The sequence below is a fragment of the Vulpes vulpes genome, chromosome 1 (assembly GCF_048418805.1).
Source record: "Vulpes vulpes isolate BD-2025 chromosome 1, VulVul3, whole genome shotgun sequence".
Classification (NCBI taxonomy): Eukaryota; Metazoa; Chordata; class Mammalia; order Carnivora; family Canidae; genus Vulpes; species Vulpes vulpes.
In genome coordinates this window covers 7,091,234-7,106,458 of record NC_132780.1, presented here as the reverse complement: position 1 = coordinate 7,106,458, position 15,225 = coordinate 7,091,234, and the positions used below count along the sequence as shown (strand labels likewise).

The window sequence follows — 15,225 nt, the reverse complement described above, 5'->3', positions numbered from 1 at the left end:
ATTGAGAAGACACAAAGAGAAGGAAAAACATTCCATGCTCATGGATTGGAAAATATTGCTAAAATGTCTATGCTACCCAGAGCAATCTACACATTCAATGCAATCCCTATGAAAATACACTGGACATTTTTCACAGAGTCGGAACAAATAATCCTAAAATTTGTATGGAACCAGAAAAGACACTGAATAGCGAGAGGAATGTAGAAAAAGAAAACCAAACTTGGGAGCATCACAATTCCTGACTTCAAGCTGCATTACAAAGCTGCAATCATCAAGACAGTGCAGTATTGGCACAAAAAGAGACACATAGATCAATGGAACAGAATAGAGAACCCAGAAATGGACCATCAACTCTATGAGCAATTAATTTTCGACAAAACAAGAAAAAATATCCAATGGAAAAAAGATGGTCTCTTCAATAAATGGTGTTGTGAAAATTAACAGCCACATCCAGAAGAATAAAACTAGACCATTTTCTTATACCATACACAAAGATAAACTCAAAATGGAGAAAAGACCTAAATGTGAGGCAGGAATCGATCAACAGCAACAACCTTTTTGATCTTGGCTGCAGCAACTTCTTTGCAAGGCGTGTCTCTAAAGGCAAGAAAAAAGCAAAAATGAACTATTGGGACTTCATTAAGATAAGAAGCTTCTGCACAGCAAAGGAAACAGCCAATAGAATTAAAAGGCAACCTACAGAATGGGAGAAGATATTCGCAAATGACATCAAATAAGGGGCTAGTGTCCAAGTGTTCTTTGATAAAGAACTTATCAAACTCAACATCCAAAACACAAACAATCCAGCCAAGAAATGGGCAGAAGGCATGAACAGACATTTCTCCAAAGAAGATCTACACATCCAACAAGCACATGAAAAAATGTTCCTCATTACTTGCCATCAGGGAAATACAAATCAAAACCACAATGAGATACCACTTTATCTCTTTACACTTTACAACTTTAGTCAGATGGCTAAAAGCAACAATACAGGAAACAACAAATGTTGGTGAGGATGTGGAGAAAGGGGAACCTTCTTGTACTGTTGGTGGGAATGTGACCTGGTGCAGCCACTCTGGAAAACAGTATGGAGGTTCTCAAGAAGTTAAAAATAGAGCTACCGTATGACCCAGCAACTGTACTACTGGGTATTTACCCCAAAGATACAGATGTAGTAAAACGAAGGGGCACCTGCACCCCAACGCTCATAACTGCAGTGTTCACAATAGCCTAACTGTGGAAGGGGCTGAGATGTCCTTTGACATCTCAGAATGGATAAAGAAGATATGGTATGTGTATACAATGGACTCAGCCATCAGAAAGGATGAACACCAACCATCTATATAAATGTGGATGGAACTGGAGGGTATTATGCTGAGTGAAATAAGTCAACTGGAGAAAGACAATTATATGGTTTCAGTCTGTGGAATATAAGAAATAGTGCACGGGACATAAGAAAGGAGGGGAAACCGAATGGGGAAACATCAGAGAGGAAGACAAACCATGAAAGACTCTTAACTCTGGGAAACAAACTGAAGACTGCTGAAGAGGAGGTGGGTAGGGCATTAAGGAGGGCACATCACATGATGTGATGAGCAATGGGTATTATACTATTTGTTGGGAAATTGAATTTAAATTTAAGTAAATAAATAAGTAAATGAACATCTACATAAAGTCTATAGCTTACATTGTACTTCATGGTTAAAGATTGAATGTTTTCTCCTAAGGTCTGGAAAAAGGCAAGGATGTCTGCTCTCACCTGTGTTATTCAACATAGCACTAAAAGTTACAGCCAGCATAATAAGGCAAAAAAAAAAAGAAAGAAAGAAAGAAAGAAATAAAAGAAACAGACCAAAAACAAACTGGAAACTGGAAAACTGTTCATAGATGACATGATTGTTTATGTAGAAAATCCCAAGGAACTCATAAAAAACAAAACAAAACTTTCCAGAATTGGTGAGTTCTGCAGCAAAGTCACAGATCAACATACATTTATACAATTTGTACAATTTATACAATATACATTTATACAATTTGTATTTACTAATGATGAATAGGTAAAAACTGAAATTCAAAACAGCACGTAGAACTTTTCCAAAGAAAGTGAGACACTTAAGTATTTACACTCACAAGTCATGTATAAGATCTGTATGCCCCAAATTACAAACCCTAATAAAAAAATTATTTTAAGGACAAAGTTAGCTCTCTAGGGCTGCCATAACAGATTAGCAGAAACTTAGTGTTTTCAAACAGCAAAAATGTATTATAGTTCTGAGGAACAGACGTCCAAAATTAAGGTATTGGCAGGGCCATGTTCTCTCTGAAGGCAGTGGAGGATCCTTTCCCTTCCAGTTTCTAGTAGTTAGTAGTTATCTTTTGTGTCCCTTGGCTTGTAGATGCATCATTCCAATCTCTGTCTCTGATTTCACATGGCCTCCCTTTTGTGCTTGTGTCCATATTTCCATCTTCTTATAAGGACACCAGCAATTAGAATAGGGACTACTCCAATCCAATATGACCTCATCTTAACTTGAATACATCAGCAAAGATCCTATTTCCAAATTAGGTCACACTCTCAAGTACTGGAAGTTATGACCTGAATATTTTGGGGAACACAATTAAACTAACAATAGTAACCTAAAAATGGAGAGACATACTAGACTCCTAGATTAAAAGACTTAGTAAGATATCAGTTATTTCTAAACTGAATGCTTACTAAAACCTCAGCAAGATCTTGTAGGTATATTTGTATGAAATGACAAAAACTCAGAATAAGTAAATCATCTTGAAAAATAAGGTAGGAGAAATCCTATTAAGACATCCTAGAAAATGACAGTAATCAAGGCAGTTGATATTGGCAGAGGGATAGACACATAGATCATTTTAAGGGAACAGAAAACCTTGAAGTACGATATACACAAACATATATGATAGATTTTTGACAGAGTACAAATGCAATTTAGTGTAAGAAACAGTCTTTTCGACAAATGGTGCTGGAGCAAACGGACACCATCAAGTTAAAGCATTCACTGTACATGGAAAATTAACTCAAAATGGATTAGACTCGTGTAAAACATAAAATCATGAAAAACTTATACAAAAACATAGGAAAAAATCTTTGTAATCTGGGCTAGGCAAGGAGTCCTTAAATTTGACACCAAAGCAAGACCCATAAAAAGAAAAAATGAAAGACTTTATCAAAATTGAAAACTTAAAAAAAAAAAAACAAAATTGACAACTTTTGCTCCTCAAAATACCCTATTAAAAGGATAAAAAAAAAATAAGATACACACCAGGAAAAAATATTTAAAACCACATAGGAAAGGACTAGTATCATCTAGAATATAAAAATACTCTTTCAAAACCCAACAGTAAAAAATAAAACAATTCAAAACTGAGTAAAAGACACAGACATTTCACCAAAATGGCTATACCCATGACAAGCACATGAAAAAGGTATTAAAATCCTTAGCCATTAGGGAAACGCAAATTAAGACAACAAAGAGACATCACTACATTCCTATCACAATGGCTAAAACAAAAGTGATGACAAAACCAAATGCTGAAAACTGAGTCACTCATATGCTCCTGATGTGAATGTAAATGGGAAAGCCATTTTGAAAAATAATTTGTTCATTTCTTATAAGAGAAAATGAATTGACTCTAAGACCCAGAAATTGCACACTTAGGCATTTATACCAGGGAAATGTAAATTTATGTTCACACAAAAGCCTACACACAAATGTTTGTAAGTTCATTTGTAACAGCCACTTATTTTTTTAGCTTAGTGTTTCCTTCAAGTAAGAAATTTAATGTTCAGAACAAGGTATAATCTCACATTAATTATATTAGGATGTTCTGTTCCAAAGTCATTTATCTGAAGATTAGTAGGATTGATTAAAGTTTTACCTATGTACTGTATTTGGAAGGTCTTCCTCTCATTTGAATTCTATAATATTATATAATTAAAATACTGAAAAAAGGAACCCCAATGCACTGTTGATAGGATAAATTGATGCAACCACTGTGAAAAACAGCATGAAGTTTCCTCAAAAAATTAAAAATTGAAATACCATATTATCCAGTAATTCCCCTACTGAGTATTTGCCTGAAGAAAATTAAAACACTAATTTGAAAAGATATATGCACCCCAATGTTTATTGCAGCATTATTTACAATAAGACGTGGAAGCAACCTAAGTGTCCATCAATAGATGAATAAAGAAGATGTCACATGTATATACAATGGAATATTACTCAGCCATAAAAAGAAACATCTTACAACAACATGGACAGACTTAGAGGGCATTAGGCTAAGTGAAATAAGTCAAACAGAGAAAGACAAATATCATCTGATTTCACTTATATCTGGAATTTAAAACAAAAAGCAGAAACAGAATCATAAATACACAGAACTGGTGGTTGCCAGAGGAGGGGGGGATTGGTAGATAAAATAGGTGAAGATGATTAAAAGGTATAAACTTCCAGTTACAAAATAAATAAATCACAGGAATGAGAAGTACATCATAATCAATAGAACATAGTCAATACTATTGTAACAATGTTGTGTAGTGACAGATGATAACCACATACATTGTGGTGTGTACAGAATGAGGTACAGAATTGTCAAATCACTATGGTGAACAACTGAAACTAATATAACATTGTATGTCAACTATACTTTAATCAAAAAATAATTACTCTTGAGCCTAGAAGGAAAATTTTAAATACTGAATAAACATAAAATTTCAATAATAACTAATGTTTATTAAGTATATTCTATGTATTACACATTGCTTTAAGGCTTTATATGCATTTATGTCCTTAAATCATGATGAGAATGATATTAACCTTTTATAAATGAAAAAACTAAAGCAACAGGGGTTAACTGACTTTCACAAAGGAATACACATATAGTAAATGGTGAGCTCAGATCACGTAAATAAGAGAACAATGCCAAACAAGAAAATCCTAAATTTTAAGGTTGTGTTCTTGTATGAATTCACCAATGTCTAACAAAGAATGAAATATGATGGAAACTGAAAGTAAAAAAGGATTTCCTTTTTCATAATCTTAATTATCTGATATTCCAAAGCTGAGTGTCAATGGCACTCAGCTTTGGAAGACAAAAGCTTTGTCTGGGCAGACAAAAGATTTGATAAATTTGTATTTTCATAAAGTTTTTCTCAATTATGAAGTTTATGATGTTGAATAAGGTGTGAATGACGTCTAAAGTCCTTACCACATTCATTACATTTATAAGGCTTTTCACCAGAATGAATTCTCTGATGTTGAGTAAGTTGTGAGCCACGATTAAAGGCCTTGCCACATTCATTACATTTGTACGGTTTCTCACCAGTATGAATTCTCTGATGCTGAGTGAGATGTGAACCACGAATAAAGGCTTTCCCACATTCACTACATTCATAAGGCTTCTCACCAGTATGAACTCTCTGATGGTAAGTTAGCTGTGAGCCACGAATAAAAGCCTTACCACATTCTTTACATTCATATGGTTTCCTATCAGAATGAGAAATCTGATGTAGAGTAAGTTGTGAGGCACAAATAAAGATCTTACCACACTGCTTACATTCACAGGGATTCTCACCTGTATGAATTCTCTGATGTTGAGTCAGTTGTGAGCTATAAATAAAGGCCTTCCCACACTCTTTACATTCATAGGGTTTTTCACCAGTATGAATTCTCTGATGCTGAGTAAGATGTGAGCCACGAATAAAGGCTTTCCCACATTCCTTACATTCAAAAGGTTTTTCACCAGTGTGAATTTTTTGATGTTCTGTAAGTTGTGAGCCACGAATAAATGATTTCCCACATTCTTGACATTCATACGGTTTCTCACCAGTATGAATCCTCTGATGTCGAATAAGTTGAGAGCCATAGTTAAAGGCCTTTCCACATTGCTTGCATTCATGTGGTTTCCTACCTGTATGAATCCTCTGATGTTCAGTAAGTTGTGAGCCACGAATAAAGGACATCTCACAGTCTTTACATTTATAGGGTTTTTCACCAGTATGAAGTCTGTGATGTAGAGTAAGCTGTGAGCCATAACTAAAAGCTTTCCCACATTTCTTACATTCATAGGGTTTCTCACCTGTATGAATTCTCTGATGTTCAGTAAGTTGGGAGCCACGAATAAAGGCCTTTCCACATTCTTTACATTGATAGGGTTTCTCTGCAGTATGAACTCTCTGATGGTAAGTAAGTTGAGAGCCACGAAAAAAGGCCTTACCACATTCATTACATTCATAGAGTCTTTCGCCAGTATGAATTCTTTGATGCTGTGTAAGATGAGAGCCACGAATAAACGCCTTCCCACATTCTTTACATTTATAAGGTTTCTCCCCAGTATGAATTCTTTGATGATAAGTAAGCTGTGAGGCACAAACAAAGGCTTTTCCACACTCCTTACATTCATAGGGTTTCTTAACATGAATTCTCTGATTGTAAATAAGTTCTGAGCCTCGAATAAAGGCCTTTCCACACTCTTTACATTCACAGAATTTTTCATCAAAATGAACTTTCTGATGTTCAGAAAGTTGAAAGCCATGGATAAAGTATTTTCTGCATGCTTTACATTCATAGGATTTCTCAGGAAAATGACTTCTTTCTTTTAATGTAAGGGATGCGGTTTGGCTAAAATTGGGAATTTCCTTACAGGTGATTAGTAATTGCCTGAAAACTCTCTCTTTATTTCCTAATTGGCTTTCAACCTGGTCTTTGCATTCCCTAACATCTTGAAAACTTTCACACTCACACTTATGTCTTCTAAGCTGTTCTATTATTTCCCATTGAGATGATTCTATTTCAAAAATTCCTCTTTTTGAGGACAGCTTTTTGGTCTCACACCTGGATTCCCAGTCTGTAAGGTAACAAGAAAGTAAATGTTATTTTCATATTCCTTAAAAATAAAACTTCTAAGGTACTACTGGTCAGCTCAAACTGAATATCATACTTATGTCAATACAATCGATAAAGCGGAAAGGAAAAATCCAGAAAGAGACATAATTTTAAGTGCAAATTTAGTATACAATAAAGCTGGCAGCTCAAATCACTATGAAAAATATGAACTCTTTTCAATAAATGACACTGATAAACATGGGTAGACAAATAGAAAAAAGATAAAATTGCATTATTTCTTCATATAGTACAGTTGGCTAAATTCTAAATGGATCAGATTTCCATATTTACAGAAATAAAAACATATAAATAATTAGAATAAAATTTGGGTGACTTCTATACACTAGGAATGGGGAAAACTTTGTTAATCATAATTTAAGGGGATCCCTGGGTGGCTCAGTGGTTTAGTGCCTGCCTTCGGCCCAGGGCATGATCCAGGAGTCCCAGGATCAAATCCCACATTGGGCTCCCTGCATGGAATCTGCTTCTCCCTCTGCCTGTGTGTCTGCCTCTCTCTCTCTATGTGTGTCTCTAACGAATAAATAATTTTTAAAAAGAAAAATAATAATTTGATAAAAAAATAACCACATTATAGTAAAAAAAAAAGAGGGACTGGCATGTCAAAAACAAGATAGGGTATATCAAATGAAAAATATTTACAAAGCTGCAATAACCTAATATATACCTAATATATAAACAGTTTCTAAAATTAGAAAGAGTAAAGACTACTATATAAAGCTGAACACCAGCACTATAAAAAAATGGACTAGGAAAATGGACAGTTGATAGAAAAGAATTTAAATAGCTTTTAACCATATGAAAATATATTCAAATTTGCTCATAAGATAAATGCAAATTAAATCGACACAAAAGTGAGGATATGGAGAGATTAGAACTCTCATAGCTTGCTGATGGAAATGTAAAATGTTAAAGCTGCTTTATAAAATAGTTTTGCACTTCCTCAAAAACTTAACATAGAGTTGCCATATTACCCTACAATTTCATGCCAAGTTATATCCCCAAGAGAAATGTCCATCATAGAGTTACTACATACCCCAGAATTCCCACTCATAGGTACAGAGACAAGAGAACCCAAAACAGATATCTATATAAAAACTTGAATACCATGTTCATAACAACATAATTCTTAATAAGCATAAGGTGGAAACAACACAAACATCCATTAACTGATGAATGGATAAATAAATATGGTATATCCTTACAATAGAATATTTGGCAATAAAAATACTGATACATGTTACAACATGAATAAACTGAAAATCTTATGCTAAGTGAAAGATGCCAGTCACAAAAGACCACATAGTGTATGCTTCTTTTTAAAAAAAAAAAAAAACACTTTATTTATTTATTCATGAGAGACACAGAGAAAGAGGGAGAGAGAGAGAGACAGAGACACAGGCAGAGGGAGAAGCAGGCTCCATGCACTGGGAGCCCGACGTGGGATTCGATCCTGGGTCTCCAGGATCGCGCCCTGGGCCAAAGGCAGGGGCTAAACTGCTGCGCCACCCAGGGATCCCTGTATGATTCCTTTTATATGTATTGTCCAGAATAGGCAAATCCATACAGATAGAGCAAGAGCTGCACAGGACTGGGGGGTGGACAGAGAAACATGGGGAATGGCTACTATTGGATATTGGATTTCTTTGGGAGGTGTTAAAAATGTTCTAAAATTGTGGTGATGACTGTATGAGACTTTGAATATAGTAAAAGTAATCACTGTTTACTAGAAATGGGTAAACTGTATGTCATGTGACATGTCAGTAAAGTAGTTTTAAAAAATAACACTGACCTGCTATTTCTCACCTCTTAGAATACGGAATTTCCAAATATGACATCTAATACTGTTACCAAGGCTGTAAAAGAATTGGTACTTACATATATTGCTAGTAAGAATATGAAAGATAGAAACCTTATCAAAGGAAATATATTAAAAAATAATAATAAACAAAAAATAAAAATAAAGTAAAAAGAAAGGAAATATAGCAGTATTTAACACAATTACATATATATTTTGATCCAACAACTCCACTTCTGTGAAATAAATCCCCAAATTGCACTAGCAAAATGTCAAAAATATGATGCACAAGGGTTTCACTGAGAGATAATGTGTTACAGCAAAAGATTAAAAATAACCCAATTGTCCATTAGTAATTGGCTGGTGGAATTCATTTATGGTATATCCACATCACAGAGTACTATGCAAAGTATGTATAGTTATGCCTTTTATCTTTGGAATGAGAGGTGGAAGGGAAGTATAGCTTGAAATCCAGAATTGTGATGCCTCCAGTTTGGTTTTTCTTTTTCAGAATTGCCTTGGCACAGTGAAGGAAATAATCAACAAAACTATAAGGCAGCCTATGGAATGGGAGAAGATATTTGCAAACAACATATTTGATACAGGGTTAGTATCCAAAATCTATAAAGCACTTATCAAACTTAGCCAAAAATAAAGGAATCCAATTAAGAAATGGACAGAAGACATGAATAGACACTTTTCCAAAGAAGATATCCAGATAGCTAACAGACACATGAAAATATGACTCATCATCAGGGAAATACAAATCAAAACCACGATGAAATACATCACACCTGTCAGAATGGCTCAAAATAACAACAAAAGAAACAATAGGTATTGATGAGGATGTGGAGAAAGGGGAACCCTCTTGCATTGTTGGTGGGAATGCAAACTGGTGCAGCCACTCTGGAGAACAGTTTGCAGGCTCCTTAAAAAAGTTAAAAGTAGAACTACCCTATAATCTAGCAATTGCATTCATTACTAGGTATTTACCCAAAGGATACAAGAATACAGATTCAAAGGGATACATGTTCCCCAATGTTTATAGCAGCATTATCAATAATAACCAAACTATGGAGAGAGCCCAAATGTCCATCAACTGATGAATGGTTAAAACACACACACACACACACACACACACACACACACACACACACACACACAAAATGGGATATTACTCAGCCATCAAAAAGAATGAAATCTTGCCATTTGCAATGATGTGGATAGAGCTAGAGAGAATTATGCTAAGTGAAATAAATCAGTTAGACAAAGACAAATACCATATGATATGGTATCATATCACTATGATATGATATCACATATGGTATGATATCATTCACTGATATGTGGAATTTAAGAAAGAAAACATGAACATATGGGAAGAGGGAAAAGGAAAAGGAGAAGGGGAAACAAGCCATATGAGATTCTAACGACAGAGAACAAACAGGGTTGATAGAGGAGGTGGGTGGGGGATGGGTTAGATAGGAGATGGGGATTAAAGAGGGCACTTGTGATGAGCACTGGATGTTTTATGCAAGTGATGAATCACTGAATTCTACTCTAGAAACTAATACTGCACTGTATGTTAACCAAGTAAAATTTAAATTAAACAAAAAAAGAAGGTGACCATCTGGAAAAAAAAGTCTATAATTAAGAAACTATATCGGATGTACTGGTATAAATTCACGCTTTAGTTTACTTTTTTTTATTAATGCAGTTTCTTAGAGCAGTCTTAAGTTTTAGTTTTACAGAAAAATTGAACAGAGAGTTCCCACATTCTGTCTTTCCTGCTTTTTTTTAAAAAAAGATTTTATTTATTTATTCATGAGAGGCAGAGGGCGGGGGGAGCCCGATGTGGGACTCAATCCCAGGACTCCAGGATCACACCCTGGGCTGAAGGCAGGCGCTAAACCACTGAGCCATCCAGAGATCCCCTGTCCTTTCCACTCTTATGTGTTAATACCTCGCATTGGTGTGGTATATTTGTTACAACTGATAAAGCTTTATTAATATATTATTAACTAAATTTGATAGTTTACATTAGGGTTCACTCTTTGTGTTGTATTATATGGGTTTTGCCAAATGCATATCATGTCATCTTATTCACCATTACAGTATCACACACAGTAATTTACTTAAAAATCCCCTGTACAGAGACAAAACATGGGAGACTCCTAACTCTGGGAAATGCCAAGGGATAGTGGAAGGGGAGGTGGGCAAGGGGATGGGGTGACTGGGTGACAGGCACTGAGGGGGGCACTTGATGGGATGAACACTGGGTGTTATATTTTGGCAAATCGAACTCCAATAAAAAAATACACACACACACACAAAAATCCCCTGTACTTCACTTAGCCATTCCTCCTTCCTCTCCAAATCCAGGCAACTACTAATTGTTTTACTAACTCCACTATTTGCCTTTTTCAGAATGTGATATAGTTGGAATCATAAAGTATGTAAGTTCTTCAAACTGGCTTTCACTTAATAAAATGCTAAGCATATTTAAGGTTTCTTCATGTCTTTTCATGACTCAGTCGTTAATTTATTTTTCATTGCTGAATAATAGTCCTTTGTATGGATGAACTACATAATGTTTATTCACCTACTGAAGGACATCTTCGTTGCTTTCAAGTTTTATGCTGAGTGAAATAAGTCAATCAGAATAGGACAAACATTACATGGACTCATTCATTTGGGGAATATAACAATTAGTGAAAGGGAATAAAGGGAAAGGAGAGAAAATGAGTGAAAAATCCGTGAGGGTAACAAAACATGAGAGACACCTAACTTTGGGAAATGAACAAGGGGTAATGGAAGGGGAGATGGGTGGGGGGTTGGGGTGACTGGGTGATGGGCACTTGACGGGATGAGCACTGGGTGTTATGCTATATGTTGGCAAATTGAACTCCAATTTAAAAAATTTTTTAAATTATGAACAAAACATCTATAAACATTTATGTGCAGGCTTTTGTGTAAACTAGAAATTTCTATTTATTTGGGTAAATATCTAGGAGCACAATTACTGGATCACACAGTATGACTATATTTATAAGAAAGTGCCGAACTGTCTTCCAAAGTGGCTGTACATGGGGCCTCTGAGTGGCTGTCAGTTAAATATCTGACTCTTGATTTCAGCTCAGGTCATGATTTCAGGGCCAGGAGATTGAGCCCCAAGTCAGGCTTGGCACTCATCATGGAGTCTACTTAAGATTCTCTTCCTCTGCCCCCTCCACCCTCCCCTGCTCACACTCTCTCTAAAACAAAACAAACACAAACAAACAAAACAAAGTGGCTGTATCATTCTGCATTCCTGCCAAAAATGAAAGAAGTTTCTGTTGCCTCACATTCTTAACAGCATTGGGAGCTGTTAAGGGATTTTAACAGGGAGTGTTTAGGATTTTAGTCATTCTAAGAGATGTGTAGTTATGGTTTTTAATTTTGCAATACCCTAATGATATACAACACTGAGGAACTTTTCATATACTTATTTACCATGAGTTTATCTTCTCTAGTGAGGTATCTGTTCAGATCTCTTGGCCACATTTATATTGGGTTGTTTTGTTATTGTCGAGTTTTAAGAATTCTTTGTATATTTTATATATGTCCTTTATCAGATATTTGTTTTACAAAGATTTTTCTCCCAGTCTGTGGTTTGTTTTTTCGTTCTCATAACTGACTTTCACACAGCAGTTTTTAATTTTAATGAAAACCAATTTTTCACTTTTTTTGTTCATGATTTTATTTTTTGAGCCCAAAATCACCTAGATTTTTCTGAGCCCAAAATCACCTAGATTTTTCTCTCTGTTATCTTCTAGAAGTTTTATAATTTTACATTTTAACATTAAGGACTATGATCTATTCTGAGTTAATTTCTGGGAAAACTATAACATCAATATCTAGATTTTAAAAAAGATTTTATTTATTTACTCATGAGACACACAAAGAGAAAGAGGCAGAGACATAAGTGGAGGAAGAAGAAGGCTTCTTGTGGGGAGCTTGATGCAGGACTTGATCCCAGAACCCCAGGATCATGACCTGAGCCAAAGGCAGAAGCTCAACCACTGAGCCACACAGGTTCCCCTAGATTTTTTTTTTTAACTGTGTTTGTTGAGTGCTTCCAGCAACATTTTGGAAAATGACTATCCTTTCTCCATTGGACTGCCTTTGCTCCTTTGTCAAGGATCAGCTGAGTATATTTGCATAGGTCTATTTCCAGACTTTCTATTCAGTCCCATGGACATATTTTTATTCTTTCCCCAATACAATGACACCATCTTGATTACTACAGCTTTATAGGAAGTCAAGTTTGTTTCTCCTTCCCTGCATTACTACTGTCTTCTTTTTGTTCTTTTCACTTCTTTTAGTTGACTTTTGGAGAGAAACATTAAAATTCCTTTCTTACATTCTTTTATGTACAGTTAAACCTTGAACAATAAAGGGATTAAAGGGTACCAAAAGCCCATGCAGTAAAAAATCTGCATGTGATTTTTGACACCCCCAAAAAAGCCAGTAATAGCCCATTATTGAACAAAAACCTTAATGATAATAAATTTAATTAGCACTTATTTCATGATATATTATATATTCTATTCTTACAATGAAGTAAGCTAGAGAAGAAATTTACTAAGAAAATCATAAGGGAGAGAGAATACATTTACAGTACTGTATGTAAAAAATCCATATGTAAATGGACCTGCACAATTTAAATCTATGTTATTTAAGAGTCAACTGTATATCCTTTTATGTATAGCTATTTTCTTTGTTATTATTTTGTTATTGTTGTTATTTGTTATTACTGGGGAGATGGGGTTACATTTAACATCCTAAAGTTATAACACTCTAATTTGAATTTATGCCAGCTGAATTTCAGTAACATACAAAAACACTACTCCTTTACATCTCAGGCTTCATCCCTGTGATTGTCAATGTCACAGAATCACATCTTCATACATTTGTGCCAAAAAAACATACTCAGTTTCTTAATTCATTAGTCACTTCAATTATGCAGAAAACAAGATCTGGAGCTACAAACCAAAGTTCCAATAATACTAGCTTTTAGATTAATAATTGCAGGTTGCTTTCACTAACTGTATTGCTCTCTTAAATCATGCAGAAGACAGGCCACTGTTACAATAATAATAGTCTTTATAATTGCCTGTGTATTTACCTTTGTTGAGTTCTTTATTTCTCTTTGGCTTCTAGTTATTGTCTAGGGTCCTTTCATTTCACCTTGCAAGAATCCCTTAAACATTTCTTGCAGAGCAGGTATAGTGGTCACAAACTCCCTCAGTTTTTATCTTTAATTTTCCCCTCACTTTTGAAGCAGTTTTCCTGCATATAGGATTCTTGGTTGACAGTTTTTGTCTTTTTGCATTCTGAATATATAAATCCACTGCCTTCTGGCACCTAACATATCTGATGAGAAATCTGATCATCTTATTGAGGATCACTTGTGTTTAATTATTTGCTACTCTCTTGTTTTCAACATTCTTTAGCACTTGAAAATTTGATTATAATGTGTCTTGGTGTGGGTCTCTGAATTCATCCTACTTTAAGTGTGTTGAGCTTCTTGTATGTTTGTCTTTCATAAAATTTGGGAAGTTTTCATCTATTGTTCCTTCAAATATTGTCTCTTTTTCTCTGCTCTTTCTGGGACTCCCACAGTGTATGTTTGACTGCTTCATGGTGTCCCACAGATCCCTTAAGCTCTGTTCACTTTCCTTCAACCTTTTTTCTTTCTAATGTCCACTGTCTGATCTTCAAGTTTCCTGACTCTTTCTCCCTGTTCAAACCTTTCTTTGAATCCCTCTAGTGAATTTTTCATTTGGGTTTTTCTACTTTTTAGCTCCAGAATTTGTGTTGGCATCTTCCTAAGTTTTCTATTTCTTTGTTGATATTTCCATTCTGTTCATACATAGTTTTAGTGGCTTTCTCCACATCTTCCTTTAGTTGTCTGATTATCTTTAAGACAGTTGTTTTAACTTCTGTGTCTAGTATATATGTCATCAGGTCTTTTTCAAGAATAGTTTGTTGGCTTTTTTTTCCTTTAAACCATATTTTCCTGTTTCTTTGTATGCCTTATGATTTTTTGCTAGAACACTAGAATTGTATATAATCCTAATAATAATGTGGTAACTCTAGAAATCAGATTCTTTCCCTTCCTCAGGGTTTGTTAATTTTTGTTACTATTTTTGTTGTTTTGATTGTTGTAGACTTCTGTGTGAGGATCACTCTTGGGTATAAACTTAAGGTCTTTTCAAGTCTTTTCTGAGCCTTTCTCTGGGTATGCATGGTCACTTTCTAACTTTCCCACTTTCTAACTTTTCTAATATGCAGTTGTTTTTGAATGTCAGAGTCTGGCTCCCAAATGGGGAAGGGAAAAATGAACACGGTAAGAAAAAGGGGTGCCAGGCCTTTAAATATCCTGGAAGTCACTTCAGCCAGAGGGATAGGGGCTTGCAGCAATTGGGGAGGTACAAAAATGGCTACTTC

The 15,225-nt window shown here is 35.1% G+C and overlaps 1 protein-coding gene across 6 annotated transcripts in view; it reads right to left on the bottom strand.

Annotated features, from left to right (window-relative positions):
* Nucleotides 1–1,880: 1,880 nt before the first annotated feature.
* LOC112928550 (uncharacterized) overlaps nucleotides 1,881–15,225 on the bottom strand; it is a 28,751-nt gene continuing 15,406 nt past the window's right edge. For all 6 annotated transcript variants that reach the window (XM_072751133.1, XM_072751194.1, XM_072751072.1 and 3 more), the window contains one exon: nucleotides 1,881–6,879. In XM_072751133.1, coding sequence (XP_072607234.1) covers nucleotides 5,186–6,879 — 1,694 coding nt within the window. In that variant the 3' untranslated portion in view covers nucleotides 1,881–5,185. The remainder of the gene's footprint in view (nucleotides 6,880–15,225) is intronic.